The 19,837-nt window shown below is 40.7% G+C and overlaps 1 protein-coding gene across 1 annotated transcript in view; it reads right to left on the reverse strand.

Annotated features, from left to right (window-relative positions):
* The window catches only part of peli1b (pellino E3 ubiquitin protein ligase 1b), a 48,729-nt gene that overhangs the window by 14,304 nt on the left and 14,588 nt on the right, over nucleotides 1-19,837 (reverse strand). The window contains exon 2 of the mRNA XM_067610738.1: nucleotides 6,720-7,029. Within this exon, the coding sequence (XP_067466839.1) occupies nucleotides 6,720-6,802 (83 nt within the window). The 5' untranslated portion in view covers nucleotides 6,803-7,029. The remainder of the gene's footprint in view (nucleotides 1-6,719; nucleotides 7,030-19,837) is intronic.

The raw sequence follows: 19,837 nt of genomic DNA on the forward strand, positions 1-19,837 counted from the left end.
TTTTTTTTAGATTATTCCCACAAAAGCAGGCATCCGGTGATAAACTTTTACACATACTGGACACATCAACAATGTAAAAAAGAAGTATTCACAAGAAATATTCCCACTCGCACGAACAGAATTCAAGGGTTCACACTGTAGACTGCTTGTGTAATGTCTGAAAAGCTTTCTTTAAAGTAGTAAAAATAAATAAATAAGAAAAAGAAGAGAAAACGCTGCCACTCTTGTGTTTTGGCCTTGCACAGCAACAAGTGTAATACAACTTGCCCTTGCTGTATGGGAGCGTGTCTTCGACCAATCAGATTCTTTAAATGAACCCACCCACTGTACTGAGTCCAGTAAAGACAGTACAGACAGGTCATAAGGACGCTCAGCCCGCAGCTAAATGTTTCTGTTTGACTGGTGAGAGAGCAGATCTGCTGGGATCAAACAACGCTGGGAGGGTTTATGAGTAACCATGGTGAAAGAACAGAGCCACAGCAACGTTTGGGAAGAGTAACCATGGCAAGAAGCGTAACCATGGTGAAGTTTAGCCCCGTATCCAGAGGGAGGGCAGGGCAGTCTGCTGGAGAAAGCTCAAAGTGTTACAGGCAGTTAAAATCCAGGTTCCCATGGGTAGCAGCAATGTGTGCCTGTAAATACATGTATCCAAATATTCTCAAAACAATGGCAGAAAGGCCAAGGGTTAGAAACAAGTTTTGTGTGCGGATACAGGTTGTGTGCGCAGTGTGCAGGACGGACCAGAGTTAGGAAAAAGTATGTGTCTGTGTATGTGTGTGTGCGCGTGTGTGTGTGTACAGACACATGCTATACTCTTCAATTCCCACAATTAGCAACAAGCTTGTGAGTGTGAGTGTGTTCCCTGCAAACACAAGTAAACTAAAGCCCAGTGTGCAGCAACAAGCTACTACTTATACAGTAAACCTATAAAAACATAAAGACAGGCTGTGTGAGTAATTGCTGCCTATGACTGAGTCACTCAATGTGTCTCTGTTAACATGTGCTGGCATTACAAGGTTATTAGACTGAAGGTAGACACTGCCAAATATGTATGAATTCATTTTGTTAAAAACATTCAATGCTTAGAATAGCAGATGTAGATAAATAAGTAGATACATTTTTTCTCAATGCACAACAAAATGTACACGGCGTGGATGAGATCCTTTGGACAGAGAGAGAATATTTATTTCAGTGAGCTCCATCTCCATGTGGGAAGCTATAATGTCTTACAAAAATAACCAAGTGGCAACTATAACGGCTTGAGACTGAAGCAGAAATACCTTAAAGTGTGATGCCACGATGGCCGCTAGACGCTGGCTGCAAAAAAAATCCCTGGTTTCAATTGGCTCCCATTCAAACAGTGTCAACTTCTCTCCCGAAATACTGACAAACACAAGCATTATGGTCTCGCTCGCTGAATTTAGGCCCTCTAATAAGTGTGATGGTGGTCATTTTGGAAATTATTGCTCCGTTAAGAAGATTTAAAGACTTAAAGAGTAGCTTTGATGTCTGCCGTGTGGGTGATGATTGACAGAAGTGATTGACAGTTTGCTCGCCTGCTGCTCTCCCGGCTCCGGGGCTCATACAGAGACAGACTTGCAGAGTTTCTGTTTAAAGAATAAACAGTGATTTTCCTACAGACACGCAGCTCTACTGACTGTGTTTGTGCTTCGGGAGTTAAGTACTGTAGAACCAAACATGATGCTGTCACGCAATATTTCACGCAAAATATACCTAGCCTGTTTGCGCAATTTAGCTGTAGTAGCTAATGTTAGCCTTAAGTATGCACCGCTCAGTGTTCCCAGTATGCTAGCGTTAGCTTGGGTCCGAGGTAGCGGGACGTGTTTCCAGACCTTGAAAGGAGCCAGGACCTTATTTGGAAGGTCCTGGCTCCAAACGGAAAAGATGGCGCCAATTACAAGCAGCAACTCTGGGCTTCAAACCAGCTCCAATATAAACCAGTGGGTGACGTCTATGGTTGTAACATAAGAGACACTGCTTGAGTTTCATGGCATTAAAGTAGAAGTGAAGATTCAACACATGAAACATGCCTTTGTATGAACATAATAATTACTATGCTAATACAGAATCTCACACGTACTGTATATAGACAGCCAGAGGTGGATTTGGAGGTTGGACTGCAGCGTATTGAGTGATGTCACAGTTGCTTAAAAGGCCACATGGATGTCCAGTATGCATGTAAACAGATCGTCCCAGGAGACGCTGCAGCATTCCTCTGGATTAGACCATTAGCATCACTGGGCTTCAAACATGGTAATGTTGGACAGGGGTTAGCGAGGAGGTCAGACACAACACTGTGCTACGTGTTGATGGGGTCCTCCATTAGTATTGTGTGTGTGTGTGAGTCTGTTCTTGGTCACACAGGAGTCACAATTAAATCCGAGCCCTTGTTTCGACCAGCTGGGAGTGCCAGATGGGTGGGGTTTACTGCAGCTGAGCTATTTAGTTCACAATATCATTAAAATGTTCTATACTGGCTTCTAAGTACTTTACTGCAGTCGTCCCTCATCTAGCAAACTAAAACCAACCATAAAAGTATAATGACTTACGGAGAAGTGAAAGTAAGATTCCCACAAACAATTTTGCACGAGAGAGGGAGTTCAACTGATGTACAGTGTGTGGGATTCTTTGGTTTTAAGAGTTTTTGATCCCACGCACCTGTAACTAAGACCTTATGGTGTACAGGATGTTTTTTTGAAGTTATGGCCAAGAAGTGAAACAGAGGACGACGTATGTTCTTTAGATTATTGCACACAGAAAACAGGTTTCAATTACAAAAGTAAACCAACATAATCAGTATTTTTGTCCTCAGCTACACTGGTTTACAGTTTAGCTGGCTCTTTTTTCAAGGGTTAGCCTGGTGTTGATCTCTGCTGATCAATGATCACATTTTCGGCATTGATGAGAGAAACTCCTCAGCAAAACAAGATGGCCAAAAGGCACATGACCATCAAACCTGTGACATTTTTCCTGTTCGTACATCATGCTTGTTTCTGTACCATGAGCAGTTTATCTCCACAAGACACAACTTCTACCGAACATGATGACAAGAGGCAGCACTTCATCCTCCATAGAAAATCAATCATATGGCCAGTTTCAGGATGGTCATGTGTCAATTTAGGATGTGATTGAAAATGCACAGTGCTTTTGTTTAGTTGTAGTTGTTTCCAGTAATTCAGCTGTGAGAGACTAGTGTCAAAGTAAAATTTAGCAGCTTCTGGAGAGAAGAAAGCAGCCTTTCACCGTACGGCAACGAGTAAACCTTAACTTAAGCTGCATCTTCATTCACAATAGATTCCTCATTGCTTTCTTTCAGAGAAGCCTAATGCTAATTTGAAGGGCTAATTGCAACAAATCACTGCTTAAGATTCTGCTGTCCTTGTAATATTAAAGCCGTGTTGTGTGTTTGCAGTGGCTTTACATGGCTTTTAAAATCGCAGCTTACTGATAGTAAACAGGTTGTTGTTGGTCAGAGGTTAAAGCTTGGTACTAATGCCGGGGTTAGGGGCTCAACCCCCACTTAGGCCACACAATAAGTATGCGTTTCCAACACTGTAATACGCATTAAAGTGTTTACTGCACTTTAATACACAGCAGGCTTACTTGCAGTATAATGTGTGACTACTCATGTCATCCAGTAAAAAACTGCCCCTGTTGACCTTTTAAAAATGGTGGCCTGACCTAGATTTAAAAAAGTAGGAGCGGAAAAAGCAGAGCAAAACGGAAAACTGGGGTTCTCCCTTGTAAAGGCATGGAACCGCGTTTACTGCTCACTGCATTTTTTCCACTAGGGAAAATTTCCACGGTCATCTCCCTGACAATACTGCTCCAGAACAACAAACTGTGAGTCAGCTGTGAGACCAAATGTGTGTGTGTGAGACATGAAAAATGTGTGTGTGTATGCAGTATATCTGTGTGTCTGTGTTGCACAAGAAAGAGTGTGTGTGTGTGTGTGTTTATGCGTGTAAGGAGTCTTTCCGACATCTGCATTCCTCTGTGGCGTGGGGCTGGGGCTGGGAGTTATATGTCTTCTATGCTGAAGATGCAGGGTGGGGAGGAGGGTTTTTCCTACAGCTGAGTATGTGGACTTCAGTCAAAACATATCTTGGGGGGGGGGAGAGAAAGCCAAGGTGTTTAAGATGAGTATCCAGTGCTGCTCCTCACCAAAATTCATCTTATCTTGTGATATATGAAGCGGTGTGGTTCATCTCTCTTCTTAAAAAAAGTTCTTACAACATGCAGCACCACTGAATCACCACCTGAAACATCTAATTTGATATCTTTGATGCTTTTTCTTGTTTTTTTATCATATATCTCTTAAATCTAAGATATGCTCATGGTCATACTTCCAACAATATAAAGTGATTTTAGTGCTCACTGGCTGAACATCTCTCTCTGTGTGTGTGAACTCTCGGTGCATGACCCTGTGCAAACCGGACCAAAATATCACAAATTGTTTGTGTTGCTTTCTGGAAAACATTTCCGTTTCATTTTCTGGAGCGCTGCATTCGGTCGACTCTTCGAGTGAATCATTCGGAGATTGAACAGCAGATATCTGCGAGCTAATTGACCATTAGAAATGCTTCTAAGTCCTTTCTGCACGTATATCCCCTCAGGATGCTTTTAGCGCAGCAATAACTCTTGTTCTCTATGTCAATGTTATTCCCATTGTTCTTGAGATATGATTATCTATTATGCTATCATTGTAATACAGAGTAAACAAAAGAACAATATACACAAAACTGTGTTCAGACTGTGTGTCTGTTCAGGGTAATTTAGACTTTATGGTTAGTATTCTGGTGCCTCTAGAGAGGATAGAGCCTGCACCTAAATCACTGACGACCACATACTGTTTTGGGTGTGTGAGTCTGACAAGTAGATTAAAGGGAAACGAATGACAGCAAACATACTGTCAAAATTATGGCTGGAAGGCGGCAGCGTGGCGTGACTTTTCTTCAGTAGCTCTGTGTATTTTGACCGTGAATATGCACTTTACATAGACTGTATAACAATAATGGACGTAGCCACCGTGACATCATCATTGGTTTGTGGGCTCCTGTTTTGAAGCCTCGAGTTTGGCATTTTGACCGTCGCTACGTTGGGTTTTTTTGGAGCCGGAGGAGATGAAAAATGAGCTTGTTTGGACCAGAGCGTGGAGCTGCTCCAACTGCAGCACCTCACTCACTGCTGCGGTAGCAACTTGTCAATCACAACATAGCCCCGCCCTAAAGCATACCCTGCTTTATCGTCTATTTCACTCTAAATGGGAACATACTTTACAAAATGAACGTCATGCTGTATTGAAGAAGACTTGAAAGCAGCGGTTGAGAACATAAACTTGGGAAAACTTTAGGAAAGTGTTCACTGAGGGAATAAATCAAATTAGAAGTAGGGTCATTTTCTCATAGACTTCTATGCAATTGGACTTCTTTTTGGAGCCGGTGACGTCGCCCCCTGCTGGCCGTTAGAAAGAATGCAGGTTCCGCATTGGCTTCTCTTTACAGAGAGCCAGCTGCTGGTGGCTAGCGGCTAGGCTAATGGTTTGTAAAAGTTTAAAAAAGTATCTTTTGGTGTCCAATTAGCAACTACTTTTACTTTACAATTATCACCACAGTACCACAATGATCTATGTACATTTTGCCTGCCTTCAGGGGGTAAAGGTTATGTAATAAGTAAGCAGCAATTAGACAGAAAATCGCCCAATCTGGCAACATTTCGTAGGTGTAAAATTTTCCACCCCAAATCCCCGCGTTATTTTGTGCGTGCAGTGTCTACCAATCAGGGGCCACCAGGAAAAGCCAAATATATAACACACATACCACCATTGGGTGGGGAAAGTCCATCCTTCGGTACTCAGAAAAAGATTGTAGGCAGCGTTTTTATTAGTCATCACACTTTTCTGTAATTACAACAACGATAACAAAAACAATTTTAAAATATGTATTTCACAGTTGGATTTACAGGAGGGGACTGCGTGTTTCCACAAGAACCCAAACCAGAAGATTCTCGTGTGTAAGGTCACATTTTAAAATCACAGGTCCATGTGTGCAGTTCATGTGGTTCCAAACGAGCCCTAAAACACTGCGAGTGTGTTGAAAGGCTTGAGCTAGAACAGCCAAAAAACTATGACCAACACATCCAATCATTATCAGCCATGACTCATAGATCCAACAATGACTAATATGTCAATCGCGGCCAGTACACACAGTTCACATTCAATACAGTTCTTAAGAAAACCTGATCTCCCAGATGTATCAGCTAATTTAATCTAACAGTCTCAAGATTGTTTTTATAAGCATTAAAATCTCACCTAATAAATCCACCATACTTTTATCTTCCAACAGTGTTGAACGTCGATGAAATTGGAAAAACAATGATTTCAGCAGCGACAAACGTAATATGGCATAAAATAATCCACGATGTTCACAGAATTTTAGAGCATGGTTATTATCAAAACTGTGAGATTTTAAATAGTGTTTAATAGTGTTGATTTGTGCATCATGATGACTGTATCAGAACATTATTTCATTAGCGTCACAAAAACATTATCAGGGATCTGCTGTTCTGACCCTTGCACTCCTCACCTCGGATTATTTTTTCAAATCTACACATTTAAGCCTGATCGACTGATGAAAAATCACTCTGGTGTGTGTGTTCTGTTTGTAATGATGAGAGTCTGTAGTTTTGTCGCTGCTTACCCCAGCACAATGAGCTCTCCATACTTCACTGGCACTTTGGTGGAGGCGGTGGTGGAGATGTTTTCCTGCTCCGGGGAGTACATTGGGCACGGCTGATTGAGGTTCGGAGGAGGAGGGGAGACAAGATGGGTGAGATCCAACAGGGTGAGGGAGACAGGAAGGGGAAAGGAGGGTAAGGGAGGGGGGGAGGTGCTGATCGAATGGCGCACGGGGGGGAAAGGAAGAGGAGGAAGGGGAAGGGTCAGCTGAGCCTCAGCTCCAGCCTCTCATGCTTCATGTGTCCGTCTCTCGCGGCGCCGATTGTCCTGCCCTGCAGGGTGACAAAGAAAGGATTAACACAAAGATTAGTGTGTTAACTCAAAATGTAAATTGTGTGTTTCAAGATTTTAACTTCTAGAGATTTCAGCTTGTGTTCAAATGCATGCATAAATAGTCAGGTTTTAGTCAAAGCAGTACAAATGTTATCAACGAAGGTCAAGTTCAGATAGAAAACAGCACTGAATAGAGAAAGACTTAGTTGGCCTTATAATGCATCGGGCTCCAACAAAAAACGTAAGGTTGTCCAGCAAACAATGCCACAACACAACAGGATGTTGTCTGGCTGGCCAACCAAATACTTGCAAGAGCACATTCCTCGTAGATGACTTAGTGACCTGATGGTGTATTTATACTGTTTATTTTGTAATCATCATGGCAAAAGATAAAACGATTGACACTGGGAACTTTCCAGACTTGTAAAACCCTCTGTCAGTATCACACTTTAGCATCTGATAAGCCTTCACACTTATGGATCTGTTTCTCAAACTAGACTTCCTGGATCTCTTTATATCATACTCATCTCATCAGTTCCTGAAACAACACGCCCCCATTAATATAGCCACTTGCTTTTTTTAAAACCCAGGGCTGTTTTCAGGCTGAATGCACACTGAAGAAGGGGGTTAACCGACTGGTTGTTCAAATGCAAGTAACGTGCTTGTTTAGAGAGTGGGAAGACAGTCACGGTATTAGCAACTCCTGGACTCCTACACCTTCCCAATGAAGCAGCTCACTGACAGGTTAAAAAAAGCAGGTCACTTGGTCAACGGGGGAGTTTGCAATGACAAGCGCGACAAAAGGAAAGGCACATTTCAAACTGTGAGAATAGAAACGGAGAGAAACAAAACCACCCCTTTAAGCCCTCCGTCAAGATATTTCAAGCCACTTTAAACGGCTGAAATTGCTCAGGAGGTACAAATGCAAAATACACTGCAACACACTTCAACCTCCCAAGATTTGATTGCAAAGCTTCATGTATGCAAATGCATGCATTTGTCAAAGCATAAGGGACACGAATACGGTCAGAAGTACATGTGACTTATTCTGCTAGTAAACCCAGGTGGGTGTTTGTGAATGCTGACTTCAGAGAATGACTCAAAAACACATGCAGGGCTTTTTGAATACACAGGAAATCACAGACTGGGTAAGAGAAAGTGAGACTGTGTGAGAAAAGATGATACGAAGAGAGAAAAGCATGGACTTCCTGTTGAAGGTCGTGTACGCTAAACATCATGGGTTCGACTTAAACTCATGAGGTCCTGTATGTCTCACTTGGAAAAAAAAGGCTGAATATGTAAATATACAAAGATATCATTCAAAACCTGATTAATAGAAACAACTTCCAGGCTGTCCTCCTTATATGAAGCAGAATATTTCTCCTACAATTCCCAGAGTGCCTTTCTGCTAAGAGAATGGAGAACCACACATGAATAAAGCATAGGAAGCAAAGTGTTTTGATGATGAGTAGGGACGGGAGCTTTGTTCCTCAGCACTCTCACACTCTCACTGAGCAATGAAAAGCAGGAAAGCAGATACAGTCCCATCAGGCTGCGTGGGAGAAGTTCATATGGAGGCCTTCCAAATAAATATTTCAGACACGTCAGAGATGTCAAACAGAAGCATCACTCAGCACGGGCCAAATTAACCGTTCGTACGAGCACTTGTGATGCACTGTAAATTGACAATATTACATGTATTTGAATGAGATCTACAGTTTGGGTTGAGGGATTACATTAACTGACAGAATGCAGCGTGTGAACTTATACACACAATATTGAAAAACTGCACCCAACTGAAACAGTTTCATCTCCCACATCAGAACAGGTTTTAAATGCATCACAAGGTGTGTTTCATCTACCTGTTGTTATTTTCAGTTGGTGCATAAAAAAATAAAATAAAATATCACAAAAATATCGTTTTACACTTGACTGAGGAGGAAAAGTTGGAAAATGGAGACGGACCTAGTGAAAATAAATCGTGACGCACGTGAAGCATGTGACTTTAACGTCTTTTGAAACAAAACACAGCGGCAGACAAAAACATCGGATCTGTGTGGAGCGATGAGGCAACTGTAACATGCAACAACGTGAATATTTCCATCATGTTTTCTACGTTTGAGGTTTGACTGGCGCTCTTTTAACCAAGTCAACTTGTTTACAGCTGCAACGATTAGTTGATTTATCGTTTAGTTGCCAACTATTAAATTAATTGCGACGGTAACTATTTTGTGATTGATTAATCGCAGCTTCTCAAATGTGAATATTTTCTGGTTTCTTTAGTCCTCTATGATGGTAAACTGAATATTTTTGGGTTGTGGACTGTCGGTCGGCACAAAACAAGACATTTGAGGACGTCACCTTGGGCTTTGGCAAACAGTGATCGACATCTTCTGACAACTAATCATCTAATTGTGAAAATAATCAACAGACCAACCAATAATGAATATAATCGTTAGTTGCAGCTCTGATCTTGTTGCATCCTCGTCTTCTGTAATGGTTTAACGGCCCCCGACTGGAAAATTTGCACCATCATAAATATTTGCATTACAGCAGTGGATGAAAAACACACATTAAATTTTCTTTTGACAGTTTTCTATAAACTTGGTTATAATTTGCGCTACATTTGCTATAAAAAGCATTAAATGTTGCTTAATGTCGATGATTTTCTGTGATCTGACTTGAACGGCACATTATGCACAGTGAAAAACTCAGCAAAAGTAAACACAATATAGTCAAATGCAAAAACAATATAAAACACATGCTCCCTCAGTCCCACTGCACAGCGAGCCCTGTAAGGAGGCCATCGCTCTGAACTATAGGTGTATTCACACCAACACTTTGCCCTCAGAAAACAGGAAGTTACAGGGTGCGTAAACTACCAACGACTTACACTGTGGGTTGACCAGTTCTGATAAACTACAGGTGATGGCGGAGTTTCCGACGGTGGTCCTCAGCAGCAACAAACTCTTCACAAGAAGAGCACAGATGCATGCATCCACGCATCATGCAAACTGTTCCACAGTCTCACACAACATCTCACTCCCAGAGTGTTAACACTGTGTTAGCAATAGATCTATATTCAGCGTTTCACACCACAACATCAGTAGAGTTGTGAACTATAAATGGCTTCATCACACACAGTCAGACGGAGACAAGAGGCAAAAATACACCACAGTTTCATACGTTTAACAGAGTTCAGCAGGTTGTTGTGAATCGTTTCAGTTTTTTCAGACAGTAAAGTCAGGATAGTGAAGTTGGGGTGCAAAACTCAACACACAGTCAGGATTAAACTGTAGATAACTTTTAATTGCTCTGGAATAAAATGCATTCAATGACCAAAACTTTCAAGTTTCATCGACTGTTTTCTCGCTCAAACTCAAACACCACCAAAACTTTATTTACAGCCCGATTTGAACGTTTACATATGTTGAAATCCTGACATAACACAAAATTACTGTAAATTAGACTACAATTTTCCACATTCTCCTAAATCTTATAAAAAAAAAAAAAAAAACGATTTTCCTCATGGAAGTGGAAAGTTTATGACCACCGTCCACATGATCAGATTTCTCTCCTAGATGCAACAAACGCTGGATGCCTGAATATATCTGCAGAAGATTACCAGGGATGGATCAGACACGCAAAACGATTCTTTCTAAGGTGTACTAAAAGAGAGGAAATGAGGCGATATAAAGATGAGAAGCGCGGAAAACAGGGTTGACTTATCTGCAGCTATCTTATACATGTAGGTTTAGTGCATCACATTACTGGAACTACTGCAGTGTAGGGAAAATAAAGCCTACTGAAGCACAATGCATGCTTTTAGATTCATTTCTGTAACATATTACTGTAGAATAGCACAATCCATGCAGGAAAGAAGTGCCATTATTTTTGTAAAAGAAAGAAAGAAAGACCTGAGCTGCATGTTGGAAAAGAGAATTGTGTGAAAAGTTGTGAAAAAGGTGAACTCAGTATTGAAAAATGTAAAAAAAAAAAAAAATTAAATAAAAATTTAAAAATCTGTATTCTGGATGGTGGAAATAAAAACAAAATGGAGGAGCTAGAAAAGTGTGCAGGAAGAAGAGGGGGGGGGGGGTGAAGACGCGTGTGTTCAATCTGCAAAACTGGATGTAAGCCTGAGCCCCACCTGCTCCCCTGACAGAAGGGGTTAATCTCATATTCTCACACATGCGGCATTGTCAGTGCATAGTAAAACACTTTGTTCTGAACCGCGTGTGCGTGTAAAATCTTTCTCTGCACACACGCACGCACGCGCTCACAGGCGGTAGTGTCGAGGGAGCCGTCGGCTGACTTGCCAGGGATTGATTTTTACCTATGGATCCAGACACTGAAGGCTAAAAGAAATGTAAGTGTGAGTGCTGTGGGTCCTGCTCCCACTTATCTTTCTGTATAAAATCAACTCAACAAAAACATCTGCTGCCTCTCCTATCGTTCTTCCACCATCTTGCTTTCTCCTGGTTAACTAACCGTTATTGATGTTTGTTTGAATATTTAAAGCTCCACTTAAAAACATTTTCTATTAACAATGACAACAAGTGGAGCGGTCGGTTTTATTTCACTTTAAAGTTTATCGACATTTGAATAATTGATGAATCATTTCAAATGTGAGGATTTGATGCTTTTATGTGTCGTATAAGACGATAAACTGAATATCTTTGGATTTTGGGCTGTTGGTCAAACAGAACAAGACATGTGAAGACGTCACCGTGGCCATTTTATATATTTTTTTATATTTTAAATTTTATATGAAATAATAGATTAATCAATTCATTGAGAAAATAATGAGCAGATTAACTGATAATGAAAATAATCGTTAGGGTAATGCTGCAAAATCTCCCTTTTCAATCGATTAAACAAGGCTTTCATTGAGAAAAAAAACATATATTTTAGATTATTGATCATTTACATGGTTGAAGACTGAGTGAGCAAACTGCTTAAATCTGGCATCGCTCATACACATGTGTTAAGTATATGGGTGTGTGTGTGTGTGTGTGTGTGTGTAATTTCTGGTGTGTGTGTGTGTTTGTGTTCCTGACTAAGCTCTCTGTCTCTGCAACTCTGCAAGACACAGAGCTCGGTGTGGCTTGGTGCCAACTGCTGCTTAGCTACCGAGACACACAGTCCTACAACAATAGATCCAGAGCTGAGCGAGGCTGACTTGGCTGGCCGGGGTCACGGATTGTAACAGCGTGCTGCTGACAGCAGGAACAGCAACCTCACACTTCCAAAAGCTCTCATAAAACTTAACTGCGAGGAGGCACGGACGACACCTGCCATTCCCATTGGCTGCCAAGAGAGCACAACACATGACAAACAAACATACAGGCGGGGGCGAACATATACACACACACACACACACACACACACGTCTTCATGTTAACGCGAAAGCAGGGTAACAGCTGCACTTCTCCTTTTCAATGCATTGCCAGCTGAGCTGCGGAGCAACCTGTCAAACTGTCCTATTTAGCATATGCCAAAAGGAAGCAGAGCCTGCATCAATCCACCGTGTCACTTCCCAGATTTAATCGAGTTCTCAGCGGGGTTTGAGTCCTGCACAATGCTTTCTTTCGTTTTGAGTTAAAAAAGGTGTGTAATGCTTGAGAAAGGCTGGTGGTGTGGCGAGACAAAGGGTGACACACTTTCAGGATCACAAGACACGGCTCTGTGGAAACAAACAACTTTACCAGAGGCGGTGTTTCTCAGGTCACAAACTGAAAATGGGTCAGAAGATACTCTAACAGGTCCGCGGACAAAGAGGAACTCGGCTAATTAATCACTTAAGTCTAATGAGGTAAAATGTAGGTCCTGATACATAACCAGTCTCAATCCAAGGCCTTACAGCTTAAGCAACTGGCACATGTAACAACACTTTTAATTCCTGACATATATATATATAAACCAAGACAGCTAACATTTTTTATGCAAGGCCTACTTAAACATGTTTTGTACCTGCAAGGCTTTCAACTAACTAGTCACACTCCAATTAAAATCCTCAATCTCCAGCACAGAAATGAGCAGGGAAGAAGCTTCAATGACAAATTTGTTCAAAAAGAAAAGTAGCAACTAACTAGAACTTTCATTACCAATTAATCTGCTGATCTACTGTCTCAATTAATCAATTGTAAATGCCCGTTATAATTACCCAGAGACTAAGAAGCCTGTTTTTTCCAACCCAAAGATCACATATGACACAGAAAAGCAGCACATTTGAGAAGCTGTAACCAGGGAACATTTGTTTGTTTGAATAAAACTGGACATCACGAACAAAAACAAAATAAATCAACATATTAGCAGTGAACTTTTGACATAAACTGGAAAAAGAAACAAAAAACAAGCATAAAATGTAGAATCAAAAACGTGACTGAAAGAGCGGAAAGCTCACATCAGTCAGCAGGTCAGGGCAGGACGGCAAAGTTTGATTACATGGAAAAATAACCCAGGACCTCTTACACAGTCATCAAACATCTTCACTAGTGGAAAGCGGTGACGATATCTTCCTGGTAAGTGGGTCATCAGATCAATAAATAATAACAGATGCCTGGAATAGACTCAGAGAGGATGACATCTTTTTGGCTTTCTGGACATGTGAGACCAAACAATATTAAAGCACACCTGCTTCTGTGTTAAAAGACAACAAACTGGACATTAGTAGTGTGTATAAGTGTGTGTGTGTATAAACGTTATTATTAATGATGTTAAAATCGCAGAATATCTGTGAAGAGTTAGGCAGTATTCAACTAAATTTTAACAGCTTTTAAAAAAAACAAAAAAAAACATTTCTGATAAGAAGTCAGTTTTCTCATATTTCCTTTCCTTTTTGAAAGTAATGGCATAATGTGTCAGCAAATCGACCAGCTGTCTGCAGAGCGTGTTCAGAAACCTGTGGTTATTTCCTTTTGCTGTATTTTTGTTATGACACTGACAGAGCTGCTTGTATTCCTCCTGCGAGGCTAAAAACTACAGTAGATATCAATACAATCTAGGACCAAAAGTCAGGATAACATCTGCTGTGTTAGTGTGGGAATCTGTGTGTAGAACTGAGAAATCTGATAGGAAAAAAAAAAAAAGCTCATCTTATTACTTGTGGTTGCTGTGATCTTTGTCAAAGTCCTTCATCAAGAAGGTCATCAGATATCTAATCATCCCAGTATTACTGGCTCTCACCACATCCTCAAACACTCTAAAGGCTTTTAGGCGTTTCGCACCTTTCATGTTTCCTATGAGCAGCTTGCTAGCAAGATTCTTTGAGCTCCCCAGCTGTTCCATGCTGAGCAGCAGAACCACACAAGTTTTTCAAAAGCTTACAGCAACAATTTTCCAAAAACAGAAAGTCTCTCTCCACCCTTCCTTTCCCTCCTCTTCAGTCTTTTCATCTTCGCATCCCTTGCGACAAACGGCTTGTTCCCTTTACCACAAATAGATGGCTGAACTTCTCGGTGTTAAGTGTGCACATACTAATACATTTATATTGCACCACTGTAGTGTGAATGTCATTTTCCTCCTGTGTCTCATGCCCACGGCTCACTTTACAGTGAGGTGCTCACTTCTAGGCAACTGTCCGAATTAGATTAAGTTACAGAAATGCCGAAGCCAAGTCTGCAACCAAAGAGACAGGACATTTTCAAAGAACACAGAGTAATGTCTGCTATCAAAGAAATAATGGACAGAGCAGGACTTGAAATGGATTACTGACATTCAGCACAGTGCCACTTGTGAGATAATGTGGAATTTGCAAGCCGGCATGTAAACAGCAGTACGGTGTAGGGAGCGGTAAGAGACATTATTCACATGAAAGGCAGAGATTCATGACCCTTTAAAAGCAGACATCTGCTTTGCTGAAGTGTGCTTGGGTAAGACTGACGTGAAAATACAGTTTTTATTCAGTTTAGTGCTGAAAAGCTGCCAGTATGCTTCTTCAGAAGTGCTTGTTACCCCCCCCCACCCCACCAACCACTCTCTTCCGACGTCAGATTAAGGCTGTGTCCGACTATTTCTGTAACTTTCCAAAACTGTCAATCCCACATTCATACCTGCTTTTCCTCTCGCTCTCTTTTTGTCAATCTCGACACAACTATTTCTGTCACTTTTCATGTGAACGACTGAGTGCAAGACTATGAGACTGCCAAACAGGAGAGACTGTCTGGAAATGTGCACCATTATCCTGTATTTAAACAATATCACGTCTCCCCCCTCTCTCTATGACGGCCGGCTTTTTACTCGGCCTTTCAGTTTCTGACACGATCAAACAACACGTCCTATGATCTCATTATGTTTGAACATAACCCGACTCTTCATGATATTACCTATCGACAGATATTCATCAACAACTACCGTACAATACTTTGATAATCAAGTAGTCATTTATTGAGCAAAAATGCTTACCATTCGCTGAGTCCGGCTTCTCAAATGTGAGATGTTGTCACTATTCTCCGTTTTATATTAGCGTACATTTATTTTGTACTGTTGGTCGGACGGAAAGTGCAATTTGAAGATATTATCTTGGGCGCTGGGAAAATGTGACTGGATTTGTTCACCCCCTGTCTGACATTTAATAGGTAATCAAAGCAAGAAATATGTTAATACTGTGTTTTAGCTACCTCATAGTAAGAGAGTGGGTGTTTCCATACTTTCCAGTAGAATTAAAAAGATGCTTTAATGGTAAAGTAGTGGTTTACGGTAATGTCAGTAACACACCTGCCCACCTTTTATTTCTTGTGACACCCGTGTCAAGGTTTCAGGTCAGGTACTAACCTCAGTTTGATTGTATCAAGAACGGTAAGATTACAACACAGTGAAGAAGCAAACCCAAGGGATTTCCATGTAGGCAAAATAATGTCACGGCAAAATCTCACATAAAAAGGCTCTGAGACTAAACGTATGTCACTGTTTGGTCAAGGATTATCTTGTTGCATGGCTACAGTCACTGTTGGTAATTAAATCAAAACAGCTCCGTCATTAGTCTACAACATCTTACTCATTACTACAACCATGAATCATTTGTTTCCTTTGTCACTTTAATGATCTCACTGTTGCTCTATTATTTGTTCTTTTGTCTGTTTTTTTTTTTTGGATTTTGTTGCCACTGCGCTTTTCTTGTCTGCAGATGTTTATTATATTTTTGTAAAACCCTTGATATTTGTTTTTATTTCACCTGAACCTGTATGGACAGTATTAAGTCAAGGCACATGCAGAGTTTTAATATCATGTGCTGCTAAAAGTAAACTGACAATAATGAGGAAATTTGAAAACTGGATCCTGCATCCTCACTGAATCCACCAACTTTTAAAAAAGTGGCTGGTTAGGAGGATGGTAAACAAGAGATGGGAGGGGGCAAGCATCAGCTGATCCACCTCATGCTGTTAAGAATCCAACTGACCTCACCTCTTGTAACAAAAGCTTTCTTTGTCGAGTTCCCACTCCGAGAGGAACGCCACACCACTTAGACGTGGCCTGTTTGGAAAGTCTTTTGATTCATTGGAAGAGAAAAGTCATATTCAACAACAAGCTGTCAGGGAAAAGAGGCGAGGTTAATCGCTGCTACACTCAAACCCCTGATGCGACGGTAGTGAAAAGATCTCTCAGGAGGTGTAACTGCGAGCATAAAGTGATGTTTTTGTCCGTCCAAAGTACAGTATTGTATTACCTGCATAACAATTTTCACTTCACTAGAGTGCAAATGTTTATATTGAATTTTAACTACAGTGACAATATGCATAAATCATCATATGACGCACTGTAATGTACCTTCAGCTAAGTCTCTATAGGACTTTTCAGTACTTGTGTTGTTAATAAATCTTATTAATGGTTGAAAAAGTACAAAATCATCCACGTCTTTTCTTTAATCCTTAGATTTGATTCTTTCTCGTCATCACAAGAACATTTCTAACTACACACCAACTTGTTAACATGAGAAAAGTCCTTATAACGTGAAGCTGTCTTACCCAAAAAAGATTAAGAGAGAATTACAGTGTATAATTAACTCTTGTCAGAATTTCAAAAGCATCAACTCCACCTTTAAAGACCTTTAATCAGTCAGGGATGAGGGCATAGTCTGCTTTGAGCTTAAAGCTATTTTGACATCATTAAAAAGGGCTCCTTGCTTCAGTAACTGTTTGAACTACTACAAATCAATGTTAGAGGCTCCACCATTAACTTAAAGGGTGTTTAAGGAGTTTAACATCTACAATTAGACTGATAAAAATTATCCAATCATACAGAACAAAAAAGAATTTCTGATTTGTTCAGAAGAGAGGCTGCTCGGAGTATCCAAACTCGTCAACCAGAGCTGAATGAACCGACTTCCAAAGAGCAGATGGGACTAATTGCTAAATCTTCACCTCTGAGGAGAGCTGACATATTGTTTGTCTTAGTGAGAGCCCTAAATAAATTGTTAGCTCTGCAAAAAAATTCCTTGGGTAAACAGTTTCATATAAATGTGTTCTGTAAATTTTCAACCTTTTTTAGATTCACAGACTGAATGCCAAACAAGGAAGTAGGGTAGCGTTACTGTTAACTTATCTGTTCAGGAGTTTTATCTGCAGCATCTTGTCAAAAGGTCGTTAAGTGAGACACTTAATCCCACAACGGATGATGTGATTATAACTAAAATGTAAGCTGGGACGCCTGTGTTGAAGCTAGTTTGCCGTAGATGGGAGAGTAAAAATCACAGAATAAAAAATCCTTATGGGTCTGGATATAAGTCATCTGTTTATAGGCTTGAAATAAGCAAAGCGCTCAAGTTGAAATGCTTCCTACAGTTTCTTGGAATGTCTTTCATTGTTTTTCCAAATGGTGACTAAATGCAGCATATAATGCTGGAGGTTTTACGGTTGTAGGAAAAGGGATGACTACTGGGTCAGACCATAAACCTCATCTTAGTAAGTGGTGCTTGTCTAGAAAACAGTTTAATCTTAACAGCACTTAATAACAAGTCAAAGTATAGTTTAACCCAACAAATTACGGCTAAGTATTTTAAAGAGACTTCCGTTTGAATGTGTGTGTGTGTGTGTACAAGAGCGGGGCTGTTAATTTACCGTGAGTGTTTTTAATGCAAGTGAAATGCATTTGTGCGTGAATATGTGAGCGTTTGTGTGGGCGCGAGCTCATTTTCAGACGCCCTGGGACCGCTCTCCAGTGTGTAGAGTTGCATGGACGGGTCAGCGGAAAGGGATTGGTTTGCACACAGTGAAGATTAGACGCCCGATGACTCGGAAACTGATCTGCGGGGTGTAGGGGGGGAGCTGGCAAACCTGACGCCAGATTCTCTTTTCTCCTTTATGTGTTATTCTGTCTCTTCCTTCGGTCGAACTTGCCCCAGATCGATAAACAGATGGCATGTAAAGAAAGAGGGAGGAAGGGAAGAACTCTACCCCTGTCATCTGGGACATGAGAGGAAAAGGATTTTTTTCTGTGAAATGTACTGAAGTGGGTAAACACACATGCATTTGTCCTGAAGAGAGGACTGCTTAGCTTTATCCCTGTTGCACTGACAATTGTTTTGATAAATGCAGTAGTAACCAAGACTTCTATATCAGTACTTAAGATTCTTAAAACCTCACCAGGCCCCCTCCTACCTCATAAAACCCCTCAACCATCACACACTCATTTGATGATGATGAATCTACCAATGAATAATATGTTGTTTGGTCTATAAAATGCCCAAAAATGGTGAAAAATGTTGATCAAAGCCCAAGGAGACGTACTCAGATGTCCTGACTAAGAGTCCACAACCCAAAGATGTTCAGTTTACTATCAGTAAAGACTACAGAAACCAGAAGAAGTGTAATTTGAGAGGCTGGAAACAGAGAATTGACAATGACAATTATCAAAATAGTCGCCGATTAATTTTCTGTCGAGCATCTAATCGATTAATTAACTAATCGTTGCAGCTCTAGTTTTTAGTTCTGTACAATCTTTTATTTAACTCGTCATGAAAAGAGTCTTTAAGTGTCTTGAAATGTGCTCTGTAAATACAATCTTTACTATTATTAATATTTTAACATCATACCGTCACATATATCATATGTGTCAAAGTGTTTGCATAAATCTGAAGTATTTTTATACTAAGTATCTGCCAACACCTGAGTCTAATGTGAATATTTTCCTATGCGACGCAGCTACACACAGCACCCACAGCCTAAAGTGGGGCTGCATTAAAACTAGCGGAGCAATCCAATTTAAATAAAGATGTGTCTCACATCTGTTCTGCATCAAGTAAATATAGTTCACTACAGCAGCACTTTAAAAGCGTGGTGCACCTGCAAAATTTTGCTGAAATATAGTGTTTTAGACCAAAAGTGGCCTTCATTTACATCGCTGGCTGACCCGGGATGTCAGTGTGGATATCATTAATTATAACTAAAACCACTCCACAGTTCACATGCTTGCAACACTGCGATTTAGAAACAGGCTCCAGTGTGTCCAAAGAGTTCATGGGGTGTTTTTGACATCTGGAGTACCAAGAGTGCAATAAACAAAAGATTGGAAGTTCACCAGGCTTTGTATAGCTGATGAAATCACATAAAAATTAACTTAATCTTGCCATTTTCACACCGCTGCTCGATAAAAACCTGAACCACTGCCCAAAAGTACAGCAGGAAACCACGCAATTCATAAAGGGATGATTAATGACTGGAGTGTTTCCTTCTCAAGATGATCAGGAACTACTTTTTTCATTCATCACCACAGTAGCCAACAGATTTACAGAACAGACAGACCTTCCAGAGGACTTCTGGTTACCTGCCAGACTGACTGGATGACAGCACACACTGCCAGTTTTTGGCA

This window comes from Thunnus thynnus, chromosome 14 (assembly GCF_963924715.1).
Source record: "Thunnus thynnus chromosome 14, fThuThy2.1, whole genome shotgun sequence".
NCBI classification, from domain to species: domain Eukaryota; kingdom Metazoa; phylum Chordata; class Actinopteri; order Scombriformes; family Scombridae; genus Thunnus; species Thunnus thynnus.